Raw genomic sequence first — 27678 nt, 5'->3', positions numbered from 1 at the left:
CAAGTACTCATTCTATCCTGGCTTGATTATTGTATCAGCCTCCTTGCTGACCTTCCAGCCTCCTCTCTCCCCACTCCAGTTCATACTTCCTTCTACTTCCCGGACCATTTTTCTACAGAAATGTTCAGGCCATGTTTCCCCATTCCTCAAGAACCTCCAGGGTTGCCTGACCACCTCAGCATTAGAGCACTCAATCATCTGGCATGCTCCTACCTTGTCTCACTGCTCTTCTACTACAACTCAGCTTGTACACTTTGCTCCTCTAATGTCAACCTTCTCCCTGTACCCGATCTCATCTATCTTGTCACCGACCTCTCACTCAGGTCCTGCCTCTGACTTGGAACACCCTCCCTCTTTAAATGCAATAGACAATTACTGTCTCCACCTTCAAAGCCTTATTGAAGGCACATCTTCTCCAACAGGTCTTCCCTCACTGAGACTCATTTCCTCTTTTCTCCTTCCGGTCTGCGTTTCTCTGATTTGCTCCCTTTATTCACTTTTCCCTCAGCCTCACAGCATTTACGTGATATTATTTATATTAAATTCTGTCTCTCCCTCTAAACTGTGAGCTCATTGTGAGCAGAGAATGGGTCTACCAACTCTGTTATACTGTACTCTCCCAAGTACTCAGTACAGTGACCTGCACAAAGTAAGCACTCAATAAATACTAGCTATCCATCGACTGTTGAGTTGATATTAGAGGAGCCAAGTGTGTGGGCTGAGTTGCAGTTGGAGCAAGATTAAGTAGTGGGGAGAGAACTGAACGAGTGCCTTAAAGAAGATGGTCGGGGATTCCTGTTTGATGTGGAGGTGGCTGGGAAACCCATGAAGGTTTTTCTCAGCACACAATGATCATTCCGTAGCAGACTCCTTTCCAAACCATCCAAATCTCAGGAAGCCAGAGATGTCTTCACATGTCCCCTCCCATTTTGGTCTCCCTAGTTTCTCCTACTTCTTGTGGTCAGTGTTGCGAGAAAAGCCACCATGCTGTTGATATGAGTTCTGAGCGAACCTCAGAAAATCAGGAAGTCTTATTCTCCCTCCCAGTTGGGATAAGGAGTGTTATCATATAGAGACCGAAAGGAGGTCATTACAGGGACAGCACAATGATCCATCCAGGTCAGTATTTTATCTGTGTCTGGAACACTGGGATAATAGAAGGAAATGGGTGATGGTTTTTCTCCTTGACAGCTGAGTGTCCTTTGAATGGTAACACACAGGGAAAAGGGACACTCCTATGCATAATAATTGTGGAATTTGTTAAATTATTACTATGTGCCAAGCACTGTAATAAGCTCTGGGATAGATACAAGATAAGTCATACACAATCTCTGCAAGGGACACTAATGCTTAGTACAGTGCCTGACATATAGTAAGCACTTAACAAATACCATTATAATAATAATTATTATTATTAAAATGCTCTCCCATGAGAATAGAGCATGCCCCTCTTTATCCCAAGTGACGTGCAGAACTTTTTTGTTTTTTTTTGGAATGGGGCTGTGTGGTAATGGGGAGATCTTCTAGGCTAGTGGCATTTCAGAGGCTTGTGAGCAGTTTTCCACAGGGTTCTTTGAGAAGCACTGAAATTGGTGAAAGGTCCAAGAGCTACTGAGAGCAATGTGGTGTCTGAGGTGTCACAATTCCCTCAGGCTGTCAAGAAGTCAGTCAGTCAGTCAATTGCATTTATTGAATGCTTACTGTGTGCAGACCACTGTACTCATCACTTGAGAGAGTACAATACAACAAGAAACAGTCACATTCCCTGCCCACAGTGAGTTTACAGTCTAGAGTGGGGGAGAAAGACATTAATATAAATACATAAATTACAGATTCTGTGGGCGGCTGGGCCAGGCCTTGCCTCGCCGGGGCACCAGATATCGCCGGGGCACCAAGTAGATAGTGTCTTTCCAGGAGGCTGGAGAAGAGCCGGAGGCAGTTTGTCTGCCCTTTGCAGATCTGGAAGAGGCTGGGTCTCAGGGGATTTGGGCTGAGTTTAACCTGAATTCTTGACACTCACCCAGGAGTCTGGGGAGGCCGTGGGTTGAGGAAGGGAGGAGTCTAACCTGAGTGCTAGGTAGGTAGGTGGGGTTTCACTTAGTTTGGAGAATGCTACCCTTCCCCTGGTCCTTACCGAAGGCTAATGCTTCAGTCCTCGATATTTGACTTCTACAGGATTAAACGAAGGAATGTGCAATTTGCCAACCACAGTAGAGAGCTTATAAGGTTATCCGGAAAACCCGGAAAGTGCGGCTAAAAAAAGATTAGATACCACCTAAACACCTTCTATGAGAACTTGAAAAATGAATTTAAAGTATTTTTCCCCTCCCCATTTTACAGGCATTAAAGCAAACATAAAATTAGATTTACCTTGATTTCTTTTTCAGAACCCTCTGCTTCTGGGAGAATCAAGGAATTTTCACTGGACATTTCATTATCATGGAAAGCCTGGATAGCCTCTTGCACCAGTGTGTCAACTGAAAGTATCTGAATCTGAAAGGCTAAGGCAAATGCAATGGAAGATTTTAAGGAGGAATTTTTATTTTGGAAAAAGACACACTCCATGTAAACTAATTGTTAATTACAGTGGGTTTCAGCTGGTCTTATGCCCTTTCAGGGATTTTGCTTCTGACTGAAAACTAGCATGGAAAGAGCTTTTGGCTTGTTAAAACAAGAGGATCCCAAAGTTAATCAGTGAAAAACTCAGTTAAGAAGGGCTTTTTTCTTGATCCAAATTTCCCCCCATTGTCCAAGTTTTTCCATAATTAAGTTCTTAGGGAGGAGAATTCCCTCATTCAGGCCAGCAGGGAACCATTTACTGTTTTATGGACACACTGCATAAATGGTTGTCTTTTGGCCTGGAAAAAATGACTCTGCCTCCACAAGCAACTAATATTCCCAGAGCGATTTAGCTGTGAGGGAGAATGAACCATTAGGTGTAAGTCAGCCAGTCTCCACTGTGACCTCACAAAATTTCAAATGGGTTTTGAGCCCTGCATAATTGCCAAATTTGTGGTCTAAGTTTCTGGGCTGGCCCAGCTCAGTGTGAACCAGTTTAGGTTCTGGTCTCACCCAACCCCAGCCAAACCAAGAGACTGTGTGCCCTTGACGAAGGCAGAAAAGTCGTTAGGCAGAAAAGTCGTTTCCTCTTTCTTCCCAGTGAATGGAGCCTCACCAGCTCAGTCCAGCCCAGCCCATTCATATATGGGAGTTGTCTTTGTTGCTGCTCACAGAATAGCCCTATAGAATCACCACTATTAATCAATAATTCAGTGATACTTACTGAACATTTACAGTGTGCACAGCACCGTTCTACTACCTGCGTGGGAGAGTATAATGCAGTAGAGATGGTAGAAAAAAAATCCCTGCCCTCAAAAAACCTATGCTCTAGAAGGGAGAACTGATTTGGGATTTGCAATACACATACTCTTTCCACTTTTTTTTTTGTATTACAGACCTATATCATGATTCTGTCCTTTTGAAGGCACCTGGTCAACAGGGTTCTGCAGCCTGTGAGTACTGTAAAGCGTTGAAGGAGGCATGTGGCATATTATGTTGCAATACAATCTTATTAAGAGCTACCATTAGCATAGGTAAGGAAATAAAAGCAAAATTCTACCTTCTTCCAAATACTTTGAACACATGGTTTTACCACTAAACATTTTTCCCAGGATGCATCCCTTGATAGCAAATGGGGGAAATGGTGGTGAAGAATAAGCTGATGTTGGTGTGGAAGCATCCTGCATAAGTCTGTGAAGCACATGGCCCAATATGTTATTGTTAGAGGGAGGTAAGTTCGCATTCATCTCTTCAGGCACACTCCAGTCGTCTATCATGGTCTGCAGCAAAAGCAAATGTGAAACATTTTTTTTTAATCTGCTGTTTTATTCTAAAATAACTAGTACAGTATGAAAACATTCATTTTAAATTAACCATAATGCCATTATTTTAATTACAGCGATGAAACATGCCCCCAAACTAGGAAGGCAAGGTGCGGCCACCTGATATAAATGTGACAAAAAGTTTCAATACGTTTTTCATTTAACACAAAGGTGCAGAAATGGTACAGGATTAGTAAAGGTGTAGTATAGCTAATGAATGAGAATGGTCCTTTTAGTGTTTTAAAGGGTCTTTGGCAATAGAAGCATTTGGAAATCCCTGAGTCAAAATTCTGACTTCCTTCAACCTACGCAAGCCACTGCCCCAGGGCTCTTTTTATTAATAACAATAATAATAACTGGTATTTGTTAAACATTTATTCTGTGCCAGGCACTGTACTAATCATTGGGATGGATACAATCGAATCACTGGGGTGGAGACCATCGAATCCAGGTGGACACAATCCCTGTCCCACGTGGGGCTCACATCTCATTTCACAGACGAGGTAACTGAGGCACAGATAAGTAAAGTGATCTGCCCAAGATCACAGAGTAGACAAGTGGTGGAGCCGGGATTAGAACCCATGACCTTCTGATTCCTAGGCCCATGCTCTATCTTATGCCATGCTGTTTATCTTTTTGACTCAGAGCACTAACTGCTAGGGAAGAAAATGCAGTGCAGTGGGGAGGCTGTGATTGTACTGTTGGATTGACAGCGGTGGGCCCCCTTGCTGGCTGTGGCAAGCCACTCTAATGCCATAATACCCTTGAGCATATCTGCCTACCCTGTGGAGTCAAATGGGTTAATGCCTCCCACAGCCAAATAATTGATTTCCAGATTTGCTCATCCTAGGTCTCTGACAATACCTGAGAATTTCCAGTCAGGGCTGAAATGACCCAAAATCCTTGATTTTTTGATCATTAACTCAGGCCTTCCCAGCCTTCATCTCCTCAAAACTCCCTACTCTCTTTTCACCTCTAAATGTCAAATTAAAAGTTGCCTCCTAAGCCTCTGAGGGCATGGGATCATAGGGCCTTGCCCAGCTTGTGCAACGTCTAAAATACCCTTGGACTGCTATCTTGGAAATCCCTAGGTAAGCAATAGGGAAGGCATTTCATTTGGGCCAAGGTATTCAGAATGTGCATCAAAAAATGGTTAAGAATGAAAGAGTGGTAGTTTTTCAGATGAGATGTACACAAATTTTATTTAGCCTGTATTCATCATAGGTTATTTTCCATGTCTAACGTATTTCTGCTTCCCCAAAGTATTAAACTAAAAAAACCACAAGCAATTCCCAGCACAAAAACAGTTTTGCTCGTAAAAATAAAACAGAGGGAATGGGCCAAACAGAGTAATCTCATTTTAGGCTCAGTGACCCATTTTTTTCAAGACAGATGGGGTCATTGCAAGCAATGGATATGTGGGTCGATGCCTGTTTCTGTGGTTGGTCAAAATCAAAGATAATGTTTCCCAACTATTTTAAAACAACTCAATCTTAGATCTCCTTTTCAAGAGTAGAGGTCAGTTGGAGCATAGAAAACTAACAATTATAGGTGTATACAATGTGTGGGATTGATTGGCAGTTCACCAGCTCACATATCCATTTTTAGGTTCACCCACATGTGGAGATAGCTGGAAACTGGAAGGACAACTTTACAAATCGAAATTTGGAATGCCTGCTGGCCTCTGACCTAGAAGCAGTCAATGCAGATGTGGGCCATTTTCAAAATTATAGCCAAGAAGTCAGAGTTTCCATGTTCCATCTTTACTTTATCCTTCCGAGTAACCTGAAGAAAAGTTAGCCCCATAAATTTGCTGACCAAAATGGAACTCCTTATCTCCCTTTCTAAATCACCTTCTCTTCCTATCTTTTCCATCGCTATTCAAAATAACACCCTCTTTCCTGTCACACAAGCTTACAATTTTGGTATCATCTCAGACTCCTCTCTTTCATTTGCCTTGAACATTTGGTCTCTTTCTAAATCGTCCCAGTTTCTTTTCTATAATATATCATGTGTCTGCCCTTTCTCTCCATCCTTCCATGCTCTCATCATATTATCCACGTGGATTACAGAAACATTTCCTTTCTGATCTCTTTTCCTTCTGACTTTTGCTTCTTCGACCTGTCTTATATGATCCCAGGGGAGTAGAATTGCTTCCAATTAAGTTTAGACAAAAAAGTACAGAGTTTTCAGCTAGGCTGGGTGGCAACAGGACTGCTATGAAACATGAGTACATAATTCAGAAATGCTTGCTCCCCAGATTCCATCCCAGAATGCGAGTGGCTCTTTTTTGGGCTGCAAGGTAGATAATTAAAACATAAAACAGAAAAGAAGGGGACTACATCCAAAAGGTCTATTTATTGTCCATGAATCTAAATCCATCTTAAATCCTCCTCATTCCACTAATTTTTCTCTCTACTCAATTAGTGAAATGAGAAGGTTTAAGAAGGGTTTAGATTCACAGACAATAGATCTATGATTGCTCGCTAGAGAGGAAGCTAAGAGTTTTAAGCGAAGCCTCCCTACTCATGAAGATTGATGTAAAGAGGGCAATCACACTGTTTCTTTGGTGCCACTTTCTCACACAGAATAATGGGTTGGATGGGTCACTGGTCTGAGCTAGAATGTTTTTTCTTATATTCTCAAAAATCCAACTCCTTCTTGGTTTCTGAGATAAAATCCACCTGGCTTCAGTCATTCCATTCACTGAAATTATTATTATTTTTTTAAATGATACTGTATGCCAAGTACTATACCAAGCACCGGGGTAGATACAAGATAATCAGGTTGAACATGATTATGTCCCACATGAAGTTCACAGTTAAAGTAGGAGAGAGAGAGTAAGATTTAATCCCCATTTTACAGAAGAGGTAACTGAGGCAAAGAGAGTTTAAGTGACTTGCCCAGGTTACTACAGCAGACAAGTAGCAGAGCCAGAGCTAGAACCCAGGTCCTCTGACTACCAGAATGGGGATTTTCCCACTAGGCCACACTGCTTCCATTGCCCTCATTAAAGCTCACGCTCAAAAAATTTTCCAAACAAAAAGTTTATCTTTTCTTACCTACATTTTTCTGCTTCTTTCATTTTTATCTTAAGTGTCTGCATCTTGGGGCCCTGGTCTAGCTGCGGTCCCTTCTCTCACTGCTACTCCTCTCTTGGGGCTTCTGCAAAAGTGGCTGGCCATGGTGCCTTCTCGGAAAGTCTTTTTCCAGAGACCAGCTAGCCTGACTTTCTCTTGGGACTATGTCTGTTTACTGTTGCATTGTACTCTCCCAAGCACTTAGTACAGTGTTCGCACATAGTAAACGGTGTTCTGACAAAGTAAACGCTCAATGAATGTGATTGAATGGATGAATGAATGAATGCAGCTACCCTGATGGCTCCGGACTCTCAGCCTCAAAATCTTCTTCCCCGCCTTCTGGTTCTCCACATCTGCCATCTGTTTATCCACTGCCCCCCACCCCCACCCCCTTCTTCTATTACACTGCCATCTGTGAGAAGTCTGACGGTAGGATAAAGTACATGGCAGTGACCCAGAAGAGACTATTTCTATTTCATATAGAGATTTTTAGGGTAGAAAGGGTTTAGCCTTTCTACCTTTAGATCGAAAACATCTGGAAGACAAGGATTGTCTTCCACCTTCTTGTATACTCCAAAATGCCTATATCAGTGTTTCATACACATAAATCACTCTGTACACACCATTGACAAACTGATCCATGTCTTAGCAAATAAGACAAAATACAGGCCTGAAGAAAGTATATCAAAGATTGTAAGAGATCGTACCAACAAATTTGAACAGTGCAGTGTTAACCATTTTGTCTAAGAGAATGGCAAAATGAGATTAATATGGACTCAAAATGGATTTCCACTTTTGTCCTGCCAAAGTCTTGCCTAAAAAGTGAAGACTGGTTATGATTAGGCAGCTTTATTTTGAGCTAAATATCCTGCTATTAAATCTAAGACATGGTTCTTAGGCCATTTTGACTGTTCAATGAGATAAAAATGTCAGAACATAAATATTGCAATACTAACTCAGGTCAACAAACTCATTAGACCAAGACCAATAACCTAGGGTAAGAGAGAAGCAATATGGACTAGTGGAAAGAGCACAGACCTGAGAGTCAGAAGACCTGTTCTAATTACGGCTCTTCCACTTGCCTGCAGGGGCAAGTCACTTTAACCTCCCTGTGCCTCAGTTGCCTCAGTTTCCCAAACTGTAAAGAAGGAATAAGATACCTGATCTTTCTCCTCCTTTGACTGTCAGGCTAATGTGGGACAGGCACTGTGTCTGATCTGCTCATATAGTATCTCTCCAGTGTTTAGTAGGGAAGCAGCGTGACTCAGTGGAAAGAACCCGGGCTTGGGAGTCAGAGGTCATGGGTTCGAATCCCAGCTCTGCCACTTGTCAGCTGTGTGACTGTGGGCGTCACTTAACCTCTCTGTGCCTCAGTTACCTCATCTGTAAAATGGGGGTGAAGATTGTGAGCCTCACGTGGGCAACCTGATGACCCTGTATCTACCCCAGTGCTTAGAACAGTGCTTTGCACATAGTAAGCACTTAACAAATACCAAAATTATTATTATTATATTATATTATTATTATTATTAATAATAATGTTGGTATTTGTTAAGTGCTTACTATGTGCAGAGCACTTTCTAAGCGCTGGGGTATACAGGGTCATCAGGTTGTCCCACGTGAGGCTCACAGTCTTCATCCCCATTTTACAGATGAGGTAACTGATGCACAGAGAAGTGAAGTGACTTGTCCACAGTCACACAGCTGCCAAGTGGCAGAGCCGGGATTCGAACCCATGACCTCTGACTCCCAGTCCCGGGCTCTTTCCACTGAGCCACGCTGCGGGCTTAGCACAAAGCAAGCTTTTAACAATTATGACAATTATTATTATTTTTCAGCTTGGTGATTTTTGTCCTTCCTGGCACACAATTGCATGTTTATATGGATGCATCATCTAACGTTCCAAACCTTTCCTTGTAATAAGCTATTATGGGTTTCTCAGTGGTTCCTTTTTTTCAGTTCCTTCTTGAATCTATTAATATTTCCTCTCTGACCGTATTCCTGTGGTCACAAATTTAATTTTCTTACTACCTATTGTATGAAAAAGTACTTCCTTTTGTTTTGAATCTACTATCTCTTGCTTAGACTGTGATCCCCATAAGGAGCAGGGTCTGTGTCCAACTTGATTATTTTGTATCTACCCCAGTGGTAGATACAGTCCTTAGTACATAGTAAGTGCTTAAAAATAGCAAGGTTAGAGTGGATATCACCTAATTGAGCCTTTGAGAGCAACCATTAATAGTTGGCACTGCTTAAACTCCCTATGATCATGTCCCCTCTTCAACTTTGTCTTTCAGACTGAAGATCTCTCTTTTCCATTATTTCCTCAAATGAGAGGTACCTCATATTCTCATCGGCCACTGAGATTCCTCCCTTTTCCTCTTTTTATTGTTTATTTGAGAATATACTGCTGGGTCAACAAATGAATCAACTGGAAACTTCTCCCCACTTTATAAGACAAAGTGGTTCTAAGGGTATGTTTTAGAAATAGACTGCCAGGAAAAGAAGTCCTGGTGGTAAGAAAATTTGCCCCAGCTAGTATGTGATATCTGAAACTAAACATAGTTTTACTTCTTAAAGATATGAACACAATGTACCAAAGAGATGAAATAAAAATGCATGTCTACAAAGCCATGAAAATGGATATCCATTTTACTCATTGACATTGGGTTCCAAACTGACGTCCTCATCTGACAATACAAGATCCTCCTTTGGTCATCTAGTAAAAACCAAGTTCTGAAGAGATTTCATTTGTAACTGTTTTGATTGATTACAATTTTGTATTTTCTTCTTCAGGCAAATTTAAATTTCAAATCTAGGTAGCCCGTCTAAGCTAATAATATCCTGCAGTTGTACATGTCTTAATTTTTGAAATTGATTTTTTAATGTGACATATAGACATTTCCTGTTTCTTCCCTAGAAGAGAATAGCAGCAATGGACCCTGTGGGTGGGTCTAATCTGAACCTGTTGTTCTGGGGGTGCCTATACAGGGAATTGGCTCTTATTCCAATTCCAGTTCCCGACAGTGGGCTGCCAAGTGAATCGATCAATCAGGGGTATTTATTGAGTACTTACTGTGTGCAGAACACTGAACTAAGAGCTAGGGAGAGTACATGACACAGTGGAGAGAATATGAGCCTGGGAGTCAGAAGGTCATGGGTTCTAATCCCAGCTCTGCCATTTGTCTGCTATGAGGCTGTGGACAAGTCACTTAACTTCTCTGGGCCTCAGGTACCTCACTTGAAGAATGGGGATTGAGACTGTGAGCCCCATGTAGGACAGGGACTGTGTCCAGCTCGATTTGCTTGTATCCACCTCAGTGCTCAGTACAGTGCCTGGCACGTAGTAAGCGCTTAATAAATACCAACATTGTTATTATTATTTACAATACAGTAGAGTTGGTAGACACGCTCCCTCTCCACGACCTACTGGTCTAGAGAGGAAGACAGACAGTGTTATAAATAAAAATAAATTAAAGTGTATAAAATTAGGAAAACAAGATCCTTTTAGCAGTGTTCTGAAGCTGCATAGTTGGTTTTCCTTTCACTCTATGAAAAAGTGCCCATATGTGTTTCCTACACTTAGGCAGGCACTTACTTTCAGTGACAGCTTCTGCTCAACATTTTGTTCTATTAAAAAGCTAGATTAGTGATGGAATATATGATACAGTTATCGGATGCTTAATCACAACTCTTTGCTTATAAAATTGCAACAGGGATAGTTCTATCATTAATATTATGAATACTAGTAGTTATAGTAGTAATAGTAATTATTGAAAACCCACTGAGTTCAGTATCCTGAAAAAAGTGCTTGGAAATTACAAAATAAAGAGGTGACTTGTTCCCTGTCCCCACATAGCTTATTCTCTAACACAGATCCTGATGAAAGAATTGGGAGTCTTAAAAAGCAAAACTTAAGATTGCCCACATGATTGTGACTTTTTAAGGAAAAAATTCAGAGTTCATTTCTGACAAAAAATGTGTGTAGACAATAAAATGTGTATAAATTTATTAATTGAGGGTGTTAAAACCCTACTGGAAATGCCCATCAAGGCAGTAGTAACTCATTGTTCCTGCAGAATTAGTGAAGTCACAAGTATCAGTTAGTGAAAACTACATTAGCAACAGGTGTTTTCTCACGCTTGTTTTGAATTAATTCGAAGATAATCTACCATGCACTAATTGTTAACGGGCTAGTCAAAGGTATGAATTTACTTCATAAAACTAAAAATCATGGAAGTTTAGCCCAAATAAAAATAAAGAACCGATTTCCCTAGCTTTCCCACAAAGCCCAAAGCCCTACCAATATCCTCTTTCATGAAAAACCATGCTTATCTAGTTCTGATTCTTTTAGAGCCAAGAAGGGAAACCAGGCCAAATCTTAAATCATGAAAAGAGAGAATGCGAGACAAATGGAACACCAAAAATCATTCTGTTTGCCTTCTCAGTGAGGATTTAAATCCTGAGCCACCAGAAAACAAATATCCAGAAATTAGGGGATTGTAATAGACATGACAATCACCTTGTAATAGACATGACATTCGCCTTGTTTTATATTTTAAATTGCAACGTTATGATGCATTGTACGTATTTGTGTATGCTGTGTTCATAATACACTTTGTTCTTCAGAGTAGAAGGATTGGTAAATGTGACGTGTGACACTATAATCGGGGTTTTTTGTTTTATTTTAATCATTCTTTTCTACAAAAATATCAAAACCCAAAAATTAGATAAACAGGGCTGCCAAACATTTATACACTCCTAACAAAAGTTTACAATTTCCTGCAAAAGTAAATGTACCAGTTGCTTCAGGATGTGGGTAAAACAGCATTTCACTGTGGTAACCATTTCCCAAACAAGAAAAAGTTAGAAAGACAAATTTTACTAAACTGAAACCTAAAAAGTAGTCCAACTTACTACTTAACTGCAAGCCACATGTTTACAATGCTTGTGCTACTTCCAAAATAACTCAAATAAATATGTTCACTCTTAAAACAGCAGAATTAATAATAATTTAGTCTATTAGATAAAATCCTGCCCTAGTTCAAGAAAAAAACACTATATACTTATTCCGGTCAGGATATTTCACCTTCAGTTGTTCGACCCATAAGATTGTAGTAATCATTATTCAAAAATTGCAGAAAAAATGACTTTTGTCTATCTCACTTTATCTCAAATAAGTGGATATGTTCCAAAAACTTATCCAACTTATCAAATTTCAAATGTAATGAAAATTTAGCTCCTGTTACTTCTTCATAAACTCTCCCTTCCTTCTCTTTCCCATTTGTAACTCTAACAACGTTCTCATTTTCTCTGCTAACCACAACAAGATTATGGTCAATCAATGGTACTTATTGAGTGCTTGCAGCATGCAGAGTACTGTGCTAAATCCTTGGAGAATATAATACAACAGAGTTGATGGACACATTCCTGGCCCACAAGAAGCTTACAGACTAGAGGGGGAGATGGACATTAATATAAATAAGTACATAAGTGTTATGGGGCTGAGGATGGAATGAATATCAAATGCTCAAAGGGTAATAATAATAATAATAATAATGTTGGTATTTGTTAAGCGCTTACTATGTGCAGAGCACTGTTCTAAGCGCTGGGGTATACAAGGTAATCAGGTTGTCCCACATGAGGCTCACAATCTTCATCCCCATTTTACAGATGAGGTAACTGAGGGACAGAGAAGTTAAGTGACTTGTCCACAGCCACGCAGCTGCCAAGTGGCAGAGCCTGGATTCGAACCCATGACCTCTGGCTCCCAAGCCCATGATCTTTCCACTGAGCCACGCTGCTTCTCTATGTGATATCTCTATGGAATATCTCTATGGATACAGATTCAAGTGCATAAGTGACACAGAAGAGAGAAGTGGGGGAAAAAAGGGTTATTCTGGGAAGGCCTCTTGGAGGAGATGTGACCTTTGAAGGTGAAGAGAGTGGTGGTCTGGCGTATACTGGGGAGAAGGGAGTTCCAGGCCAGAGGGAAGAAATGGGGGAGGAGTCAGTGGGTGAGGCACATGAGATCGAGGTATAGTGAGGAAGTTGGAGCTAGAGAAGTGAACTGTGGGGTCTGGGCTATAGTAGGAAATCATTAAGGTAAATTAGGCAGGGGCGAGCTGATTGAGTGCTGTGAAGCCCATGGAGTTTCTCATTCATTCATTCATTTATTCATTCAATAGTATTTACTGAGTGCTTACTATGTGCAGAGCACTGTACTAAGCTCTTGGAATGTACAATTTGGCAACAGATAGAGACAATCCCTGCCCAATAATGGGCTCACAGTCTAAATGGGGGAGAGAGCAAAGCAAAACAGAACAAAACAAAACAAGTAGTCTGGGTTAGATATCATCAAGATAAATAGAATGATAGGTGTATACACATAATTAACAAAATAAATAGAGTAATAAATGATATATACAAATATGCACAGTGCTGGCGGAGGAGAAGGGGAAGACCAGAGGGTGGGAGAAGGGGGAATGGGGAGGGGAGGAGGAGCAGAGGGAAAGGGGGGCTCCTGGAGGAGGTGAGCTCTCAGTAGAGCTTTGAAGAGGGGAAGAGAGTCAGTTTGGGGGATGTGAGGAGGGAGGGTATTTCAGGACAGCGGTAGGACGTGGGCCAGGGGACAACAGCGGGACAGGTGCGAATGGGGGACGGTGAGGAGGTGAGTGGCAGAGGAGTGGAGTTTACGGGGTGGGCAGTAGAAAGAGGGAGGGAGGTGAGGTATGAGGGGGCAAGGTGATGGAGAGCTTTGAAGGCAAGAGTGAGGAGTTTTTGTTTGGTGTGAAGGTTGAAGCCTCTCTTTGATATGGATGTGGATAGGCAACTTGCCCCTTCCCCTCCCCTCAACACTGTGGTCATTTGTATATATTATTTATTACCCAATTTATTATACTAATGATGTGTATATCTCCTCTATTCTATTTATCTTGATGATGTTCTCTTTTGTCTTGTCCTGTTTTGCTTTGCTGTCTGTCTCCTCCGTTTAATAATAATAGTAATGATAATAATGTTGGTATTTGTTAAGCGCTTACTACGTGCAAAGCACTGTTATAAGTGCTGGGGTAGATACAGGATAATCAGGTTGTCCCTCGTGAAGTTCACAGTCTTAATCCCCATTTTACAGATGGGGTAACTGAGGCACAGAGAAGTTGTGACTTGCCCACAGTCACTTAAAGCTCACCTTCTCCAAGAGGCCTTCCCAGACTGAGCTCCCCTCTTCCCTCTGCTCCCTCTAACCCCCTCCCCGCCTCTCTGCAGCTAAACCCTCTTCTCCCCCCTTTCCCTCTGCTCCTCCCCCTCTCCCGTCCCATCCCCTCAGCACTGTACTCGTCCGCTCAACTGTATTATCTTTATTACCCTATTAATTTTGTTAATGAGATGTACATCACCCTGATTCTATTTATTTGCTATTGTTTTAATGAGATGTTCTTCCCCTTGATTCTATTTACTGCCATTGTTCTTGTCTGTCTGTCTCCCCTGATTAGACTGTAAGCCCGTCAAAGGGCAGGGACTGTCTCTATCTGTTGCTGATTTGTACATTCCAAGCACTTAGTACAGTGCTCTGCACAAAGTAAGCGCTCAATAAATACTATTGAATGAATGAATGACAAGTGGCAGAGCCGGAATTCAAACCCATGACCTCTGACTCCCAAGCTCGTGCTCTTTCCACTGAGCCAGTGAGCCCGTTATTAAGCAGGGATTGTCTCTATCTGTTGCTGAATTGTACATTTCAAGAGCTTAGTACAGTGTTCTGCACATAATAAGCGCTCAATAAATGCTATCGAATGAATGAATGAACTACTGGAAATTCTTAAGGAATAAGGAGATGTGGACAGAACAGATTTTTGCAAAAATGATCCAGGCAGCAGAGTGGAGTATGGACTGGATGGGGGAGAGACAGGGAAGAAGGTAAGCAAGAAGGCAGATGCATTAGTCAAGTTGGGATAGGATAAGTGCTTGGATCAGTGACCTTGATCGTTTGGTCATTACCATTCCCCTTCGACTCTGATGAAGACAAGATATGACTTTGCTTTCTCCTTCTTAAATTCTACATCAAATTTAGATCTGGCCACGTTGACTCATATGTATAATCTATGGAGATTCTCATGTTTCAGGTCTACCTTCTGTGATTTCATTCCTATAGCTTTGCCAAGACCAGTGGTCTGGCTCACTCTTTTTGGATTACCTAATTTCTTTCAGTCCTTGACAATTAAGAGACCCCATGCACCAAAGCCCACTTTCCCTGTCTTCCCTATTTTGAAATAAAGAAGAGAGAAGAGGAAAATAATGTAATATAGCTGATGTAATAGGTCATCCACAGTTGATGCTTTCATGCTGGATAGTTCATCAATTATTGAGATTGAAACCACCCTGAGAATATTAGCAGTATACTAAAATAACACAGTTAGCAGTTCTTAATAGCAATGCTGCAATTAACAAATAGAGTACGATGAAAGAAACTGCAATCACATTTTATGTCAGTTCTCATTTCACAAGCTTAGAATAATGAATACTAGACTAGAAAATTTAACAGGTGTTAGTAAAACCTATTTATTGGGGTGCATTTTCTTAGCTTTTGCCATAGCTTGGAATACCTTATATTCATTATAATCTTTCTCATCTAGCAAGGTCATTTTTTCCACTTCTGTTAGTTGTTCTGCAGTAGGCTTAGCTGGCAAAGAGTCAAAAGTTGCTTGTTGATATATTGGTTTCCCGTTAAAAAACAATTCCTTCCAATCCCGCATCAATTTAGGTGGAATTAAACTGTAGCAGTAAAACAAAGCAAAGAATTAATTATGCCGATGGATCACGAAACATCAACTCTACAAAATTAATTTGAGCTTTGTACTGTCTTGTTACTATAATAAAATCAATTTGAATGTGTTTCCATTAAAATGGTACAATATAAATAAGTAGATATGAGTAACTGAAACAAAAAGTGAATTCAATTTAAGTGGCTGTTAAATTTGTAATTATGGTAAAATTGCATCAAACACAGGAGTTCTAGGTGTTGGGCTTTTTTTTTTCCAAGAACCAATTCAACCAATTGAATGGAGACACATAGCACCCAAGTTCCCACAGGCAGTAATCCAATTCTGAGAATAAAATGGGGCTAAATGACATTACTCTGAAAATGCTGCCCAGAATTTATTAGTCTTTACAAATGATGATTTTTAACATGTTTTAATCACATATGCCACTCATTTAATATGTTCTTCCTTTATTTTTCACTGTAATAATAGTAATATAGAATTATTGGAAATTACTTATTTGAATGAAAAATGTGGGACTAAAAATAGTTTTGTAAGAGAAATATTGTAATTTCTTACTTTGGAGTGAAATCTTTGAGGTCACCATGTTCTAATAACATGAAGATTTACTACTTAGACTGGAGTTACTACTTAATTTGGAGTTATACATCCATTTTTAACTCTTTGATTAGCGTTACTGGTTTTTTTCACACATTCAGGGCTGCCCAAAATGTTCATCTCTAGTGTTATCTTTGTAACACATCTTGCACAATGAAATGCATGGAAACACTGACACGAGTTTATCTAAAATCATAGTAGTGCAGGCTGATAATATCTGACTCCTGTATGTAACTACTTCACGGTATTTCAATCGCCTCCCTACTCAGGTTCTTCTGGGTTTTGTGACAACACCACTCTAGTTACTTTGCATGTACGTAGCACTTTTTTCCTCTAAGAACTCAAAATGTTTTACCAACGGCAAAAATGTATTACAAAATTTTTCATGGAAGCGATAGAGTTAGGCATGCTGTCAACAAATATAGATTGAATAATCATATGTTGCCTAGGCGTTTCTGCCGAAGGAGCCCTCAGACTCAGGAGCAGAGGGGAGGTAAGAAACCTTGCCGCACTTGACTCTGAGCCCCCATACCTTTAGATAGGGGGAAACTGATGATCCGGCCTTTCCCACTACTGAGAGGAGGAAGCTCCCCCAGCCCAGGAATGGAGGGACGACCCAGTAGCTCTACATTCTGACTGCTGAGAAGGCATGGGTTGGACTTGAAACAATTCTGCCTAGAGTAATGAAATGATGCTTGGGTCCCTCTCGACTCCAACCCTGCTCCCTGCCCCTTCTCTGTCAATCTTATCCACCTCCCTTTAAGCCGTAATAACCTATCAAATTTCCTCTTGTTGAGATAATTCAATTGTTGGATTTTAACTTGAAGCTGTGAATTTAGAATTGTTACTCATTGACTCTTCTTTATGCTTATCCTTTTCACTTAAGGTTGCCATCTCCTTTTGGGCCAGCAACAGGGTCTTAACAACTTTTCACATATTTTCTCCCATGTTTATGTTAATATTTCATGCATTTAAGTAATGTCAGTGATGATAATGATTTTGGAGTTCAGCTTGGGCCACAGGAATGAAGCAATTATATATATGTAATGAGAAGCAGTGTGACCTAGTGGATAGAGCACATGCCTGGGAGTCAGAAGGACCTAGGTTATAATACTAGCTCTGCCACTTGGCTACTGTGTGACTTTGGACAAGTCACTTAACTTCTCTGTGTCTCAGTTACTTCATCTTAAAAATGGGAATTAAGACTTTGGGACAGGGACTGCCTGACCTGAAAACCTTTTATCTGCCCCTGCACTAATAGAGTGTCTGGCACCAAATAAATGATAAATGGGTATGTAAAAGGCCTGTCTCATCTTACTGCTCTGATTTACGGACTTGCAGTCACTACAGCGTGTTTCAAAAATTTGCAAATTTCATAAATATTTGGAAGACAAAGAAGTTCACTAATAGATTCTCAGTCTTAGAGTTGGGCTTCTTTCTCAATGAAGACCTCATAAGTGTTGGTGGTGCCAGGCCATTCACAGCATGTCCAGGAGTAGGATCTTATAGAGATTAAATTTCAGAATTGGAAAACTCAAACCTGCTTTGCAACCAGCTGTTACCCAGCACATCAGGGCACATGTTTCTTCAATAAGTTGTAGTGGGTTTGGGGACTGAACCACCCTGCCCTGCCAGCCCCCTCCTTCTCCCCCCACCCCCATGGCACACACTGGCGCACACACACACACACACACACACACACTTTTCCACCACTTCCTTCTACTTCTGCCCAGTTGCCCTGCATTATTTATTTCCTTCCAAGAGTTCATGGAGGAAAAAAATCTCATCACAGAGGGTGCATAATTTGTCATGGATTGAGCGGGAAGGAAAACTGTGGAACTGGTAATTCCACTAAATCTCTATGTCTCAGTTACTTCAACTGTAAAATGGGAATTAAGACTTTGAGCCCCAAATAGGACAGGGACTGTATCTGACCTGACAACCTTTTATCTACCCCAGCACTAATAGAGTGCCTGGTACATAGTAAACATTTAATAAATGCCATTTAAAAACATGCATTGTAATTCATTTCCTTCCAAGAGTTCATGGAGGAAAAAAAAATCTCAACTCAGGGGATGCATAATTTGTCAAGGATTGAGCTGGAAGGAAAACTATGGAACTGGTGATTCCACTAAATTATTTTGACTCCTTTATGTTTTCTCCTTCATCTAATTATTAAGAATTAAATTTTCTTTTTAAATTTGCAAAACCTAGTCTTTTTTCTCCCTTCTCTTCACCCTAGTTTATTATTCCTCCATCAACAGGACCAATAAAATCCACTTACTTATTTGTCAACATACGGTATTCTCCTATTATAGTTGATAAATCAATAATGTGAGCCAGTATTTCCCCACATATCGAATAATGTTTTTTATAACGAGACCGAGCTCGTTCAGAAGAAAGTTTTTCATGAAGTTCCATTTCTTTCAGGGCCTGTTCTTCATAATCAATTTTTGCTTGTTTTGCAAGAGCCTAGAACACAAAATTGATTAATTTAAAGACCACTTCAAATTTGCTTCAACTAATCCCGACATTAGCAAGAATAACAGAGTTCTTCTTCATGATGGAAGAGGACAATGCCACTAGTGATATTTAATAGGTAATCAATGTAAAAAATGTAGTTGGAAGAACTGACACACAACTGAAAGTTTCTTAATGTCTCTGGACCTCAGTTACCTGATGGGGATTAAGACTATGATCCTCATGTGGGACATGGACTGTTTCCAACCTGATTAACTTGTATCTACCCCAGCACTTAGTACACTGCCTGGCACATAGTAAATACTTAACAAATAGCAGAAAAAAAAGGTAACACTTTGGAATTCTGATGTAGTTACTCTGAAATCCAGGGGTAATTTTCAATTCTGGTACTACTTCCTAACCCACTCAAACCTTGGATATGAAACATCATTCCAATCCAGTCTGACGTGTACCACTTGTTTTCTTCAGCAGCTGTCAGTTAATCCTCATCACATAAAGTTGAACTTCAAGGTACTTTTAAATTTTTTCTTGTGGTCATTTCACTTAGAGTCCCATTTCTGCTATTCATATAGCAACTGCTTGGGTATTCTGTTTTCTTTTATGCTCCTCCCAAACCCAGTCAACAAAGCTATGTAATAAGCAGCAATTGCTTCTGTGCAGTAGAATTACACACTGCATTTTTGGACTGTGTTGTCCTCTCTTGTTATAGAACAAGGACTGCACATGCAGTTTTGTAAAATTATAATCTGATCTCCAAAACCCTTCCAATTGAAAGATAATGAAAACCAAATCTGAAGCATATTTTTGAGGCCTTAGTAATCCAAATAATTGGAATGGTGAACTGTCCACAGTGTATTCCTTTAAAGGAGAGGAACAAATCAACTTCAATGATGAAATTGTTATACATACTCAAGTTGGGCATGTGTGAAATTCCACATCATATCATTTGGAGGAACAGTAATTTCCTAATGTTTTGTTTGACTCACCACTTCCAAAATACAGCCATCTTGCAGAACTCCTAACTTCACTCCACCCTACCTATCTAACCCAGCTGAGCTCTCTGGACATGAAAGCCCCTTCACTAATTTATTTTAAGGCCTGTCTCAATCAATCAATCAATAGTATTTACTGAACACTTACTATGTGCAGAATACTATGATAAGCACTTGGAATTGTACAATACATAAAAATTAGCAGACACGTTCCTGCTCAAAACAAGCTAACAGTCTATGCTCCTCTGTTAGCTCGTTAACTAACAGCTGTAGACTCTAAGCTGTTAAATTTACTTACCCATGCACTTAGAACAGTACCCTGCATATAAGTGCTCAGAATTATACCACTGATTGACTAAAGTTCTCCTTTTCTCATTTGGGTGAATTAGCTTTGGAAGCCTACATGTGGTGTCATAAAAGATCTGCAAATTCAAATGAGGCACTTAAAACCAACTACTATTATATCTCAAGGTTTTTTTCCAAGTTCTGAGATTAACTCCCATCAAGTACCCCTCTAGCTACTTAGGTAAAATGAAGAGGAAGGTTTAGTAAATTAACCAGAGGATCAGGCAAAAAATAAGCTGAGGAGAATTGAAGAGAAAGTGTTCTTTTGTCTAGATGATTCAGATTGGCTAGTAACACAGACCAAATTGAAGTTCTCTACTGCACTTTTCCTATGCCTGTGAGACAGAGATGTTTATAGATCCTTTTTTTTTTTTTTGGAAATATTCACTTTGCATCTGAATCTGAGTAGGACAACTCTAACCCATAGTTCCAAATAAACATTTATATGGACATGAGGGGACAAACATGGACAATGATTTTGCAAACAAAGATCACTACTGCTGTTTCAGAATCCATCCCAGGACTCTACCATCCTCAAATGGGACGAAGAACATTTTGGGCCTTCTTGGCCTCCAGGGTGGTCATTTTTGCTAACGGTCTTATCCTGGGATTCTAATGGTTATGACTGGAATTCAGGCAGACTTTCAATGGGATGTGGAATTCCAGTCAGTGTCATGAAAAACACCAGAAAGGTACACGGGAATGGTGGAAGATACAGCCACCCAGGCATCTCCATGGTTCTAAACCAATGCCTTTCAGGGTGATCAATATAGTTTCTCTTTTTCCCAAGATAAGCTGTTTCTCATCTCAGAATTAGTTGATAGAGATATAAAAGTTGCAAGGCTCTGAACAGCCATATGTTAAGAAATGTATGATTTGGGGTTTTTTTCCAAAATATGTGTTTTTTCCTCAGGTTTTGGCAAATATAGTGAACTTTTGTCAAAAGGATTGTGTATTCTGGAGATTTTGAGAAAACACTATAAGGTAATAGTTGGTTCTTTCATTTTTTTCAAACAGTCCAATTTGACAGAGTAACAGTAGTATTCTAAATGCCATCTATATATACCTCGTACTATATTGTGTTAAAAAAACCCAACTATTTCAATCAAAAAATAAGAATTCAGAATATTAATTTAAAAAGCCAAATGTGATTTTCTAGAATCCATCTCTACTTTGGATAGACAAAATCTCTTTAGGCAAGGAAAGTAGAGAATTGAGGCAATTATTTGAATCATTTAGGGAAAAGATTTCAAATGCCAAGAACCGATCACACAGGATCTGATGAAATTAATGTCAGGCTTCCACATGCACAGTAATGCAAGTAACTCTTACCACGTAATTAATAAGTATTAAACTACTGATTAATAAGAGCCCTATAAGTTTTCTTTATGGCATTTGTTAAGCATTTTCTACATGCCAGGCACTGTACTAAGTGTTGGGAAAGATACGAGCTAATCAGGTTGGACACAGCAACGTGGCTTCATGGCTAGAGCAGGGGCCTGGGAGTCAGAAGGACCTGGATTCTAATCCCAGCTCTGCCACTTGTCTGCTGGGTGATCTTGGGCAAATCATTTAACTTCTCTATGCCTTAGTTACCTCATCTGTAAAATGGGGATTAAGACTGTGAGCCCCATCTGGGCACATACTAAGCACTTAACAAATATCATAGAAAAAAACAAAAACCACAATCCATGTTCCGCATGGGGCTTACACTCAATCCTATTTTACAGGTGAGGTAATTGAGGCATAGAAAACTTCAGTGACTCCTGCAAGGTCACAGAGCAGACAAACGACAGAGCTGGGATTAGAACCCAGGTCATCTGACTCCCTGGCCCGTAGTCTTTCCACTAAGCCATGCTGTTTCTCATACTGCTTTGGAAATTGTATGGTTTTTGAGATTTTGATGATGACTAAGACTGTCCCTGGATCAGTTAGGTAATCAGAGGAAGATGTTTTGTCTTTAAAGGATTAGAAATTTGAGAAATTCTGAGGTTTTGGAACATGCACAAAGGAGTTAGGAGAGAACCAAATTTCCTAAATTCCAGCCCAATGGCTTTAGTCATATGGTCACATTGCTATAATTACTCATGTCACCAAGTCCTATGTCTAAATCATAGCTTTCAAAGACTGAGAAAATCTATTCCACATTGTGGATAGGATACCTGTTAGCTCTCCTACTTAGACTGTGAGCCCAGTGAGGCACAGGAACTAGGTTCAACCTAATTATCTTGTATCCACCCAGTGTTTACTACAGTGCTTGGTACATTGTGTTTCCTGTAGACTGTAAGTTTGCTGTGGGCAGGGAATGTGTCAGTTTACTGTTATATTGTACTCTCCCTAGCACTTAGTACAGTGCTCTGCACACAGTAAGCACTCAATAAATATGATAGAATGATTGAATGAATTGTAAGTACTTAACAAATATCATTATTATTATTATTATTGTTGTTTACAATGGTTTGGAAAAAAGGATTAGAAGTTGTTTCAAAAGCTTTTCAGTTAATCATCTTATACCGCTTCTCGGTCAAGGGCATCCTGAAAATCTTTTAATCGTCTTTCTTCATATTGTTTTTCTCTGAAAATTCTGTTTTGCCATAACACTTCTTTTTCATGCCGAACATGCATGAGCTGGACGGCTATCCTGCGCTCCTGCTGGGATTGCCTCATTAGTCGGTTAATAAGTTGTTCCTCACGGTAAGCTTCCTGAAACACACAAAAAAAGATAATAGATACAAAAATTGTAGGCAATTCACTAAAACTCCATGAGCAAAACATTACATCAGGGAGACATAATTTATTTTTAAATTGCTCTAGTATTACTTTAGGTTTACAGTCTCTCTACACTGGAAACTTGTTGTGGGCAGGGAATGTGCCTACCAACTCTATTATATTGTACTCTCCTAAGCATTTAGTACAGTGCTCTGCACACAATAAGCACTCAACAAATACAATTCATTGATTGATTAAAATTGAATACATTATATAGAGCAAATTCTAAAATGGCCACCTAGTTATCACTGTGAGAATCAGGAACCGCTTGCAGAACATTGTGACTAATTTAAAGTATTTTGTACATAATGTTGTTCTGCGACACAAAATTTCTAAATTTAACTTTATAAATGAATTTTCATTTTTTTATGTTTGACTTTATAAAAAATGCCCCCAGAGTATTGGAACAGTTTTAATATTGCTCTTCAATGGCAGTTAGAAATCTCTACTATAGAAATGTGCTGTAGCTAAAAGTGCCACTGGGAAAATGGGACAGATTCAGTTGTTCCCATTAGGAGTACAGTGATTCTACCATGAATATATAGAGACACCATGTGGAAACAGGGAGAGAACATCCTCTTCACTCAGAGTTCATGAGGGGAAACTAAGTGGGAGAAATCTGTGGTAAAACTTGAAGGCCCCTGCTAGGGGCCTTCTTCCTGCCAATGCCACCTCTTGACAGTGAATCCTGGGTCAACAGCCTCCCTTGGGTACTATCTGAAGCCAGCCCTGCTCTTTGGCCCAAGCTGCTGAGATATCTCATCACATACCAATCACACCATTAAGATGTGTCATTTAGAACCTCTTAGTTTTCTTTGCCACTCCTCAGGATCTTTTTGTTTCACCTAGGACTAGAGCTTCTACCAAGTTATTGAAATTTAGCAACATTTACTATTCCAGTGACAATGTCGTCAACAGTAAGTCAGTGTTCCTTCTCTTTCAGTGATGTTTTAAAATGTGTGTCCTAAATCCAGGGAAGCAAGAGCCCCAAGGAAGAGATGATGTAAGAATAAACGACCTTGGGCATGTAGCCTTTGGGGGTCACACTGTGGCCCTTAAGTTAAATGTAAAAGCATTGTGGCCTAGTAGAAAGAGCATGGGTCTGGGAGTCCAGAGGACCTGGCATCTAATCCAGCTTCACCTCTTGTTTGCTGGGTGACCTTGGGCAAATCACTTCACTTCTCTGTGCCTCAGTTACCTCATCTGTGAAATGGGGATTAATAATAATAATGTTGGTATTTGTTAAGCGCTTACTATGTGCAGAGCACTGTTCTAAGCGCTGGGGTAAACACAGGGGAATCAGGTTGTCCCACGTGGGGCTCACAGTCTTAATCCCCATTTTACAGATGAGGGAACTGAGGCACAGAGAAGTTAAGTGACTTGCCCACAGTCACACAGCTGACAAGTGGCAGAGCTGGGATTCGAACTCATGAGCCCTGACTCCAAAGCCCATGCTCTTTCCACTGCGCCACGCTGCTATAATGTTGGTATTTGTTAAGCGCTTACTATGTGCAGAGCACTGTTCTAAGCACTGGGGTAGATACAGGGTAATCAGGTTGTCCCACGTGAGGCTCACAGTTAATCCCCATTTTACAGATGAGGTAACCAAGGCACAGAGAAATTAAGTGACTTGTCCACAGTCACACAGCTGACAAATGGCAGAGCCAGGAGTCGAACCCATGACCTCTGACTCCAAAGTGCAGGCTCTTTCCACTGAGCCATGCTGCTTCCCCAAGACTGTGAGCCCATGTGGGACTTGGATTGTGTCCAACCTTATTAGTGTGTATCTACTCCAGCACCTGGTACAGTGCCAGACATATAGTAAGAGCTTAGCAAATATCATTAAAAAAAAAGTTAAAAGAATTTCCCAACAGCTCTCTTACCTCCATTGTAATTTCTTCCCTTTTCTAATTTATCTACATAATTATTCATAAAAAATAGGAAAATGAAAAATCATTATACTTCAAATATTAAGCATACTATACAGAAAGTCTTACATGGGCTATGAGAACAAAATTTAGCGACTAAAAGGTGAAACAAATTCAGTTTATTGAGCTTTTAAGAAGACTTTTCCAATTACTTTAGTTTCAAATTTACAATTTCTATGATAGAATTACTTTCCTCCACTGAGGAAAAGGAAGGGGTACCCCTTTAGTATGGAGAGCTGTGGCAAATATCTTGTCTACAGCTTCTCTTAAGGGCAACAGTGGCATCCTGTGGCTAAATAGGTTCCCCTACATTAGCAACCTGAAGAAATTCCTTTTGCTCCCTTAAAGAACAGAATCTCTCCTTCCCACATGTAAGGTTTCTGAAGTCCCAAAGCTGAATGCAGGCCTACTAGGCAAACAAAGAGCATCTTCATGTGCTTAAAAATGTATATTGATTTGTCATTTTGAATACATTCCAACTAGCTGAAAAGCATATGAAAGAAAGATAGGATTGCATCTCCCTTACTTCCTCCCTCTTTTTCTTCCTCCCTCCCTCCCTTCCTTATCGGGGTCAGGGGATGGAAGCAGGTGGGAGGGGAAACGAGGCAGGTGAGAGGGGAAGCAGAGGAAGGAAAGGTCTTTCTCTGCTCTTCTCATAAGCTCCTCAGCCTCCCAACGAAAGAGGCTCTCAATGCCCTTCTTTTTGTTCTGATTCTCCATTGCAGGCAGTAATCTATGCTCTCTGACTACCAAGGGGTTTTCTCCACCTTCCCGCCCAATCCAAATCTTTTCTTGGCTTCTGTGTCTCTCATCCATACTGTTTATAACCAGAGATGGTTTTCCTGTCAGCTTTCCCTGCCTCCCAGTAGTGACTTCAGCTCTTTCAGGGTCCCATCTGACCTCGGCTCCCAAATTTTCTGACCGCCCTCCATCTTTTGATACTGATTTTGCTTCCTGCCAATTTTTTTGCTGTTTACCTGTATTTCCTCTAAATTTTATCTTCATTTCACCCACAGTTGTATGCTCGGTTTGACCTTACCGCCCTGACTCCAATTCCCCATAAGATTTAGATTTGTATTTTCCACATCAATCTGATTTTTAAACTTCACTTACTAAATTTCACTTTGTTTGAATTTTCTGAAAATTAGAACTTCAGTTAAAGTATCTGCCTCATGTCCCTTACAACATGCGTTGGCAAGGAACTCTCATATGAGTAAGGAAGCTTTTTATCCCTGACAACAGACATATAAACTCACTTCCTGGATGGAATGCCTTAAGAAGAGACATTCAATGGTTTTTCTAAATTATTTTCAACAGAGGTCTTTCTTATCCTTTAAAAGTCATAACTTTCATATTCTAGATTACCCACCCACATTATTGACAGTAAAACATTTTGAAAACAATATTGATATATATGTACAAATATATACACACAGATACATATATATACAAATATGCATATATATTCAGCTACTTACAGCTGTGTATATATAGTTTATATATATACATCTCTAAGTAACTGTGTATAACTGCACCTAATGCACCACAATAAAGAAAAATGCTCCTTGAGATTTTTCTACTCAAAGTAACAAAAATAAGAAAATATAGGCTTTTTTTTAGACACTTTAGGCGTTACTAATGAGTTCAGTCAGCTCACCTCCTGTGCTTCATGGGCCATTAACTGTTCCAGTAACAATTTCCGACGTCTCTTCTCCCGTCGTTCTCGTGCCAAAGTATCCTCCTCTAGACGTTTTTGAATTTTTCTTATATACTCATCATCTGAATAAGTGTTTAACAGTTCAGCAGCAGACATCTGGCCTGAAGCATCTAATACTGTTTTTGAATCACTAAGGAAAATATTTGCATTTTAGGGTTTTTTTAATGACAAGATAAAATTCCACATGTTTATAAATAGGAAGGGACTCTAAAGGAATGTAACAGGAGCTTTTCTGGGGAGGAACTGTAGCTACTGGAGGCTTTTGAAAATATCATATATGGTTAGCTATATCATTCTCCTCTCCTCTCTGCTCTGACTCCCAGCTCTGGTCCTCACACTCTTAATTAATTTTTCTGCCCATTGTTTCTGACGTTTTGCTAACTTTCACTTCCCGTGCCTTTCTTTTGATGGCTTCCCTCTCTTCCCTCTCCCATCCCCTGCCTCAAGTGAACCCTTTCCCTGTTTGTGCTGACTCTTTCACTCCTATTATCTTCACCTCTTCCTCTCCTCCTCCTCTCCCTCTCATCACTCCCTCCATTTGACTTAATAATAATAATTATGGTATTTGTTAAGCACCTACTAAGTGCCAGGCACTGTACTAAGCACTGGGGTGGATAAAAGAAAATTCAGTTGGTCACAGTCCCTGTCCCACAGTCTCAATCTCCATTTTACAGATGAGGTAACTGAGGTACAGAGAAGTCAACTGACTTGCTCAAGGTCACACAACAAATAAGTGGAAGAGCCGGGATTAGAACCCATGACCTTCTAACTCCAGGCCTGTACTCTATCCACTAGCTTAAATAACTTTCAGTCCTTTTCTGAGTGACCTATTCTATAGTCTTCTGTGGTTAGGGAAAGAGCAGAGAACAGTCAATTCTGAGTTCCAACCTCTGCCTAAGTCCTGATTTTGTTCACTAATTATGTAACCATTCCCTCTCTACAGGCACTTGGTAGCTAAATTTAGTGAAGTGGAACCTGGTGTCCTGACCGATGAACATTTGTCATTTTATCCCGTGAACCGTGCCAAGTTGTCTCCTGAAAAGATAATCATTCAATCAATCAATGATATTCATTGAGCACTTTCTACATCCAGAGCACTGTACTGAGT

General features: G+C 40.1%; 1 protein-coding gene across 3 annotated transcripts in view; it reads right to left on the bottom strand.

Annotated features, from left to right (window-relative positions):
- The window catches only part of SPEF2 (sperm flagellar 2), a 171695-nt gene that overhangs the window by 103606 nt on the left and 40411 nt on the right, over positions 1-27678 (bottom strand). For all 3 annotated transcript variants that reach the window (XM_029060866.2, XM_029060865.2, XM_029060869.2), the window contains 6 exons: positions 26511-26700; positions 22671-22859; positions 18623-18810; positions 15565-15733; positions 3620-3839; positions 2371-2501 (listed from right to left, as the gene is read on the bottom strand). In XM_029060866.2, the coding sequence (XP_028916699.1) occupies positions 2371-2501; positions 3620-3839; positions 15565-15733; positions 18623-18810; positions 22671-22859; positions 26511-26700 (1087 nt within the window). The remainder of the gene's footprint in view (positions 1-2370; positions 2502-3619; positions 3840-15564; positions 15734-18622; positions 18811-22670; positions 22860-26510; positions 26701-27678) is intronic.

Source organism: Ornithorhynchus anatinus, chromosome 3 (genome assembly GCF_004115215.2).
Source record: "Ornithorhynchus anatinus isolate Pmale09 chromosome 3, mOrnAna1.pri.v4, whole genome shotgun sequence".
In the NCBI taxonomy this organism is placed as follows: Eukaryota; Metazoa; Chordata; class Mammalia; order Monotremata; family Ornithorhynchidae; genus Ornithorhynchus; species Ornithorhynchus anatinus.
Note: the sequence above shows the minus strand (reverse complement) of the source record. Positions and strands in the feature narration are given on the sequence as shown.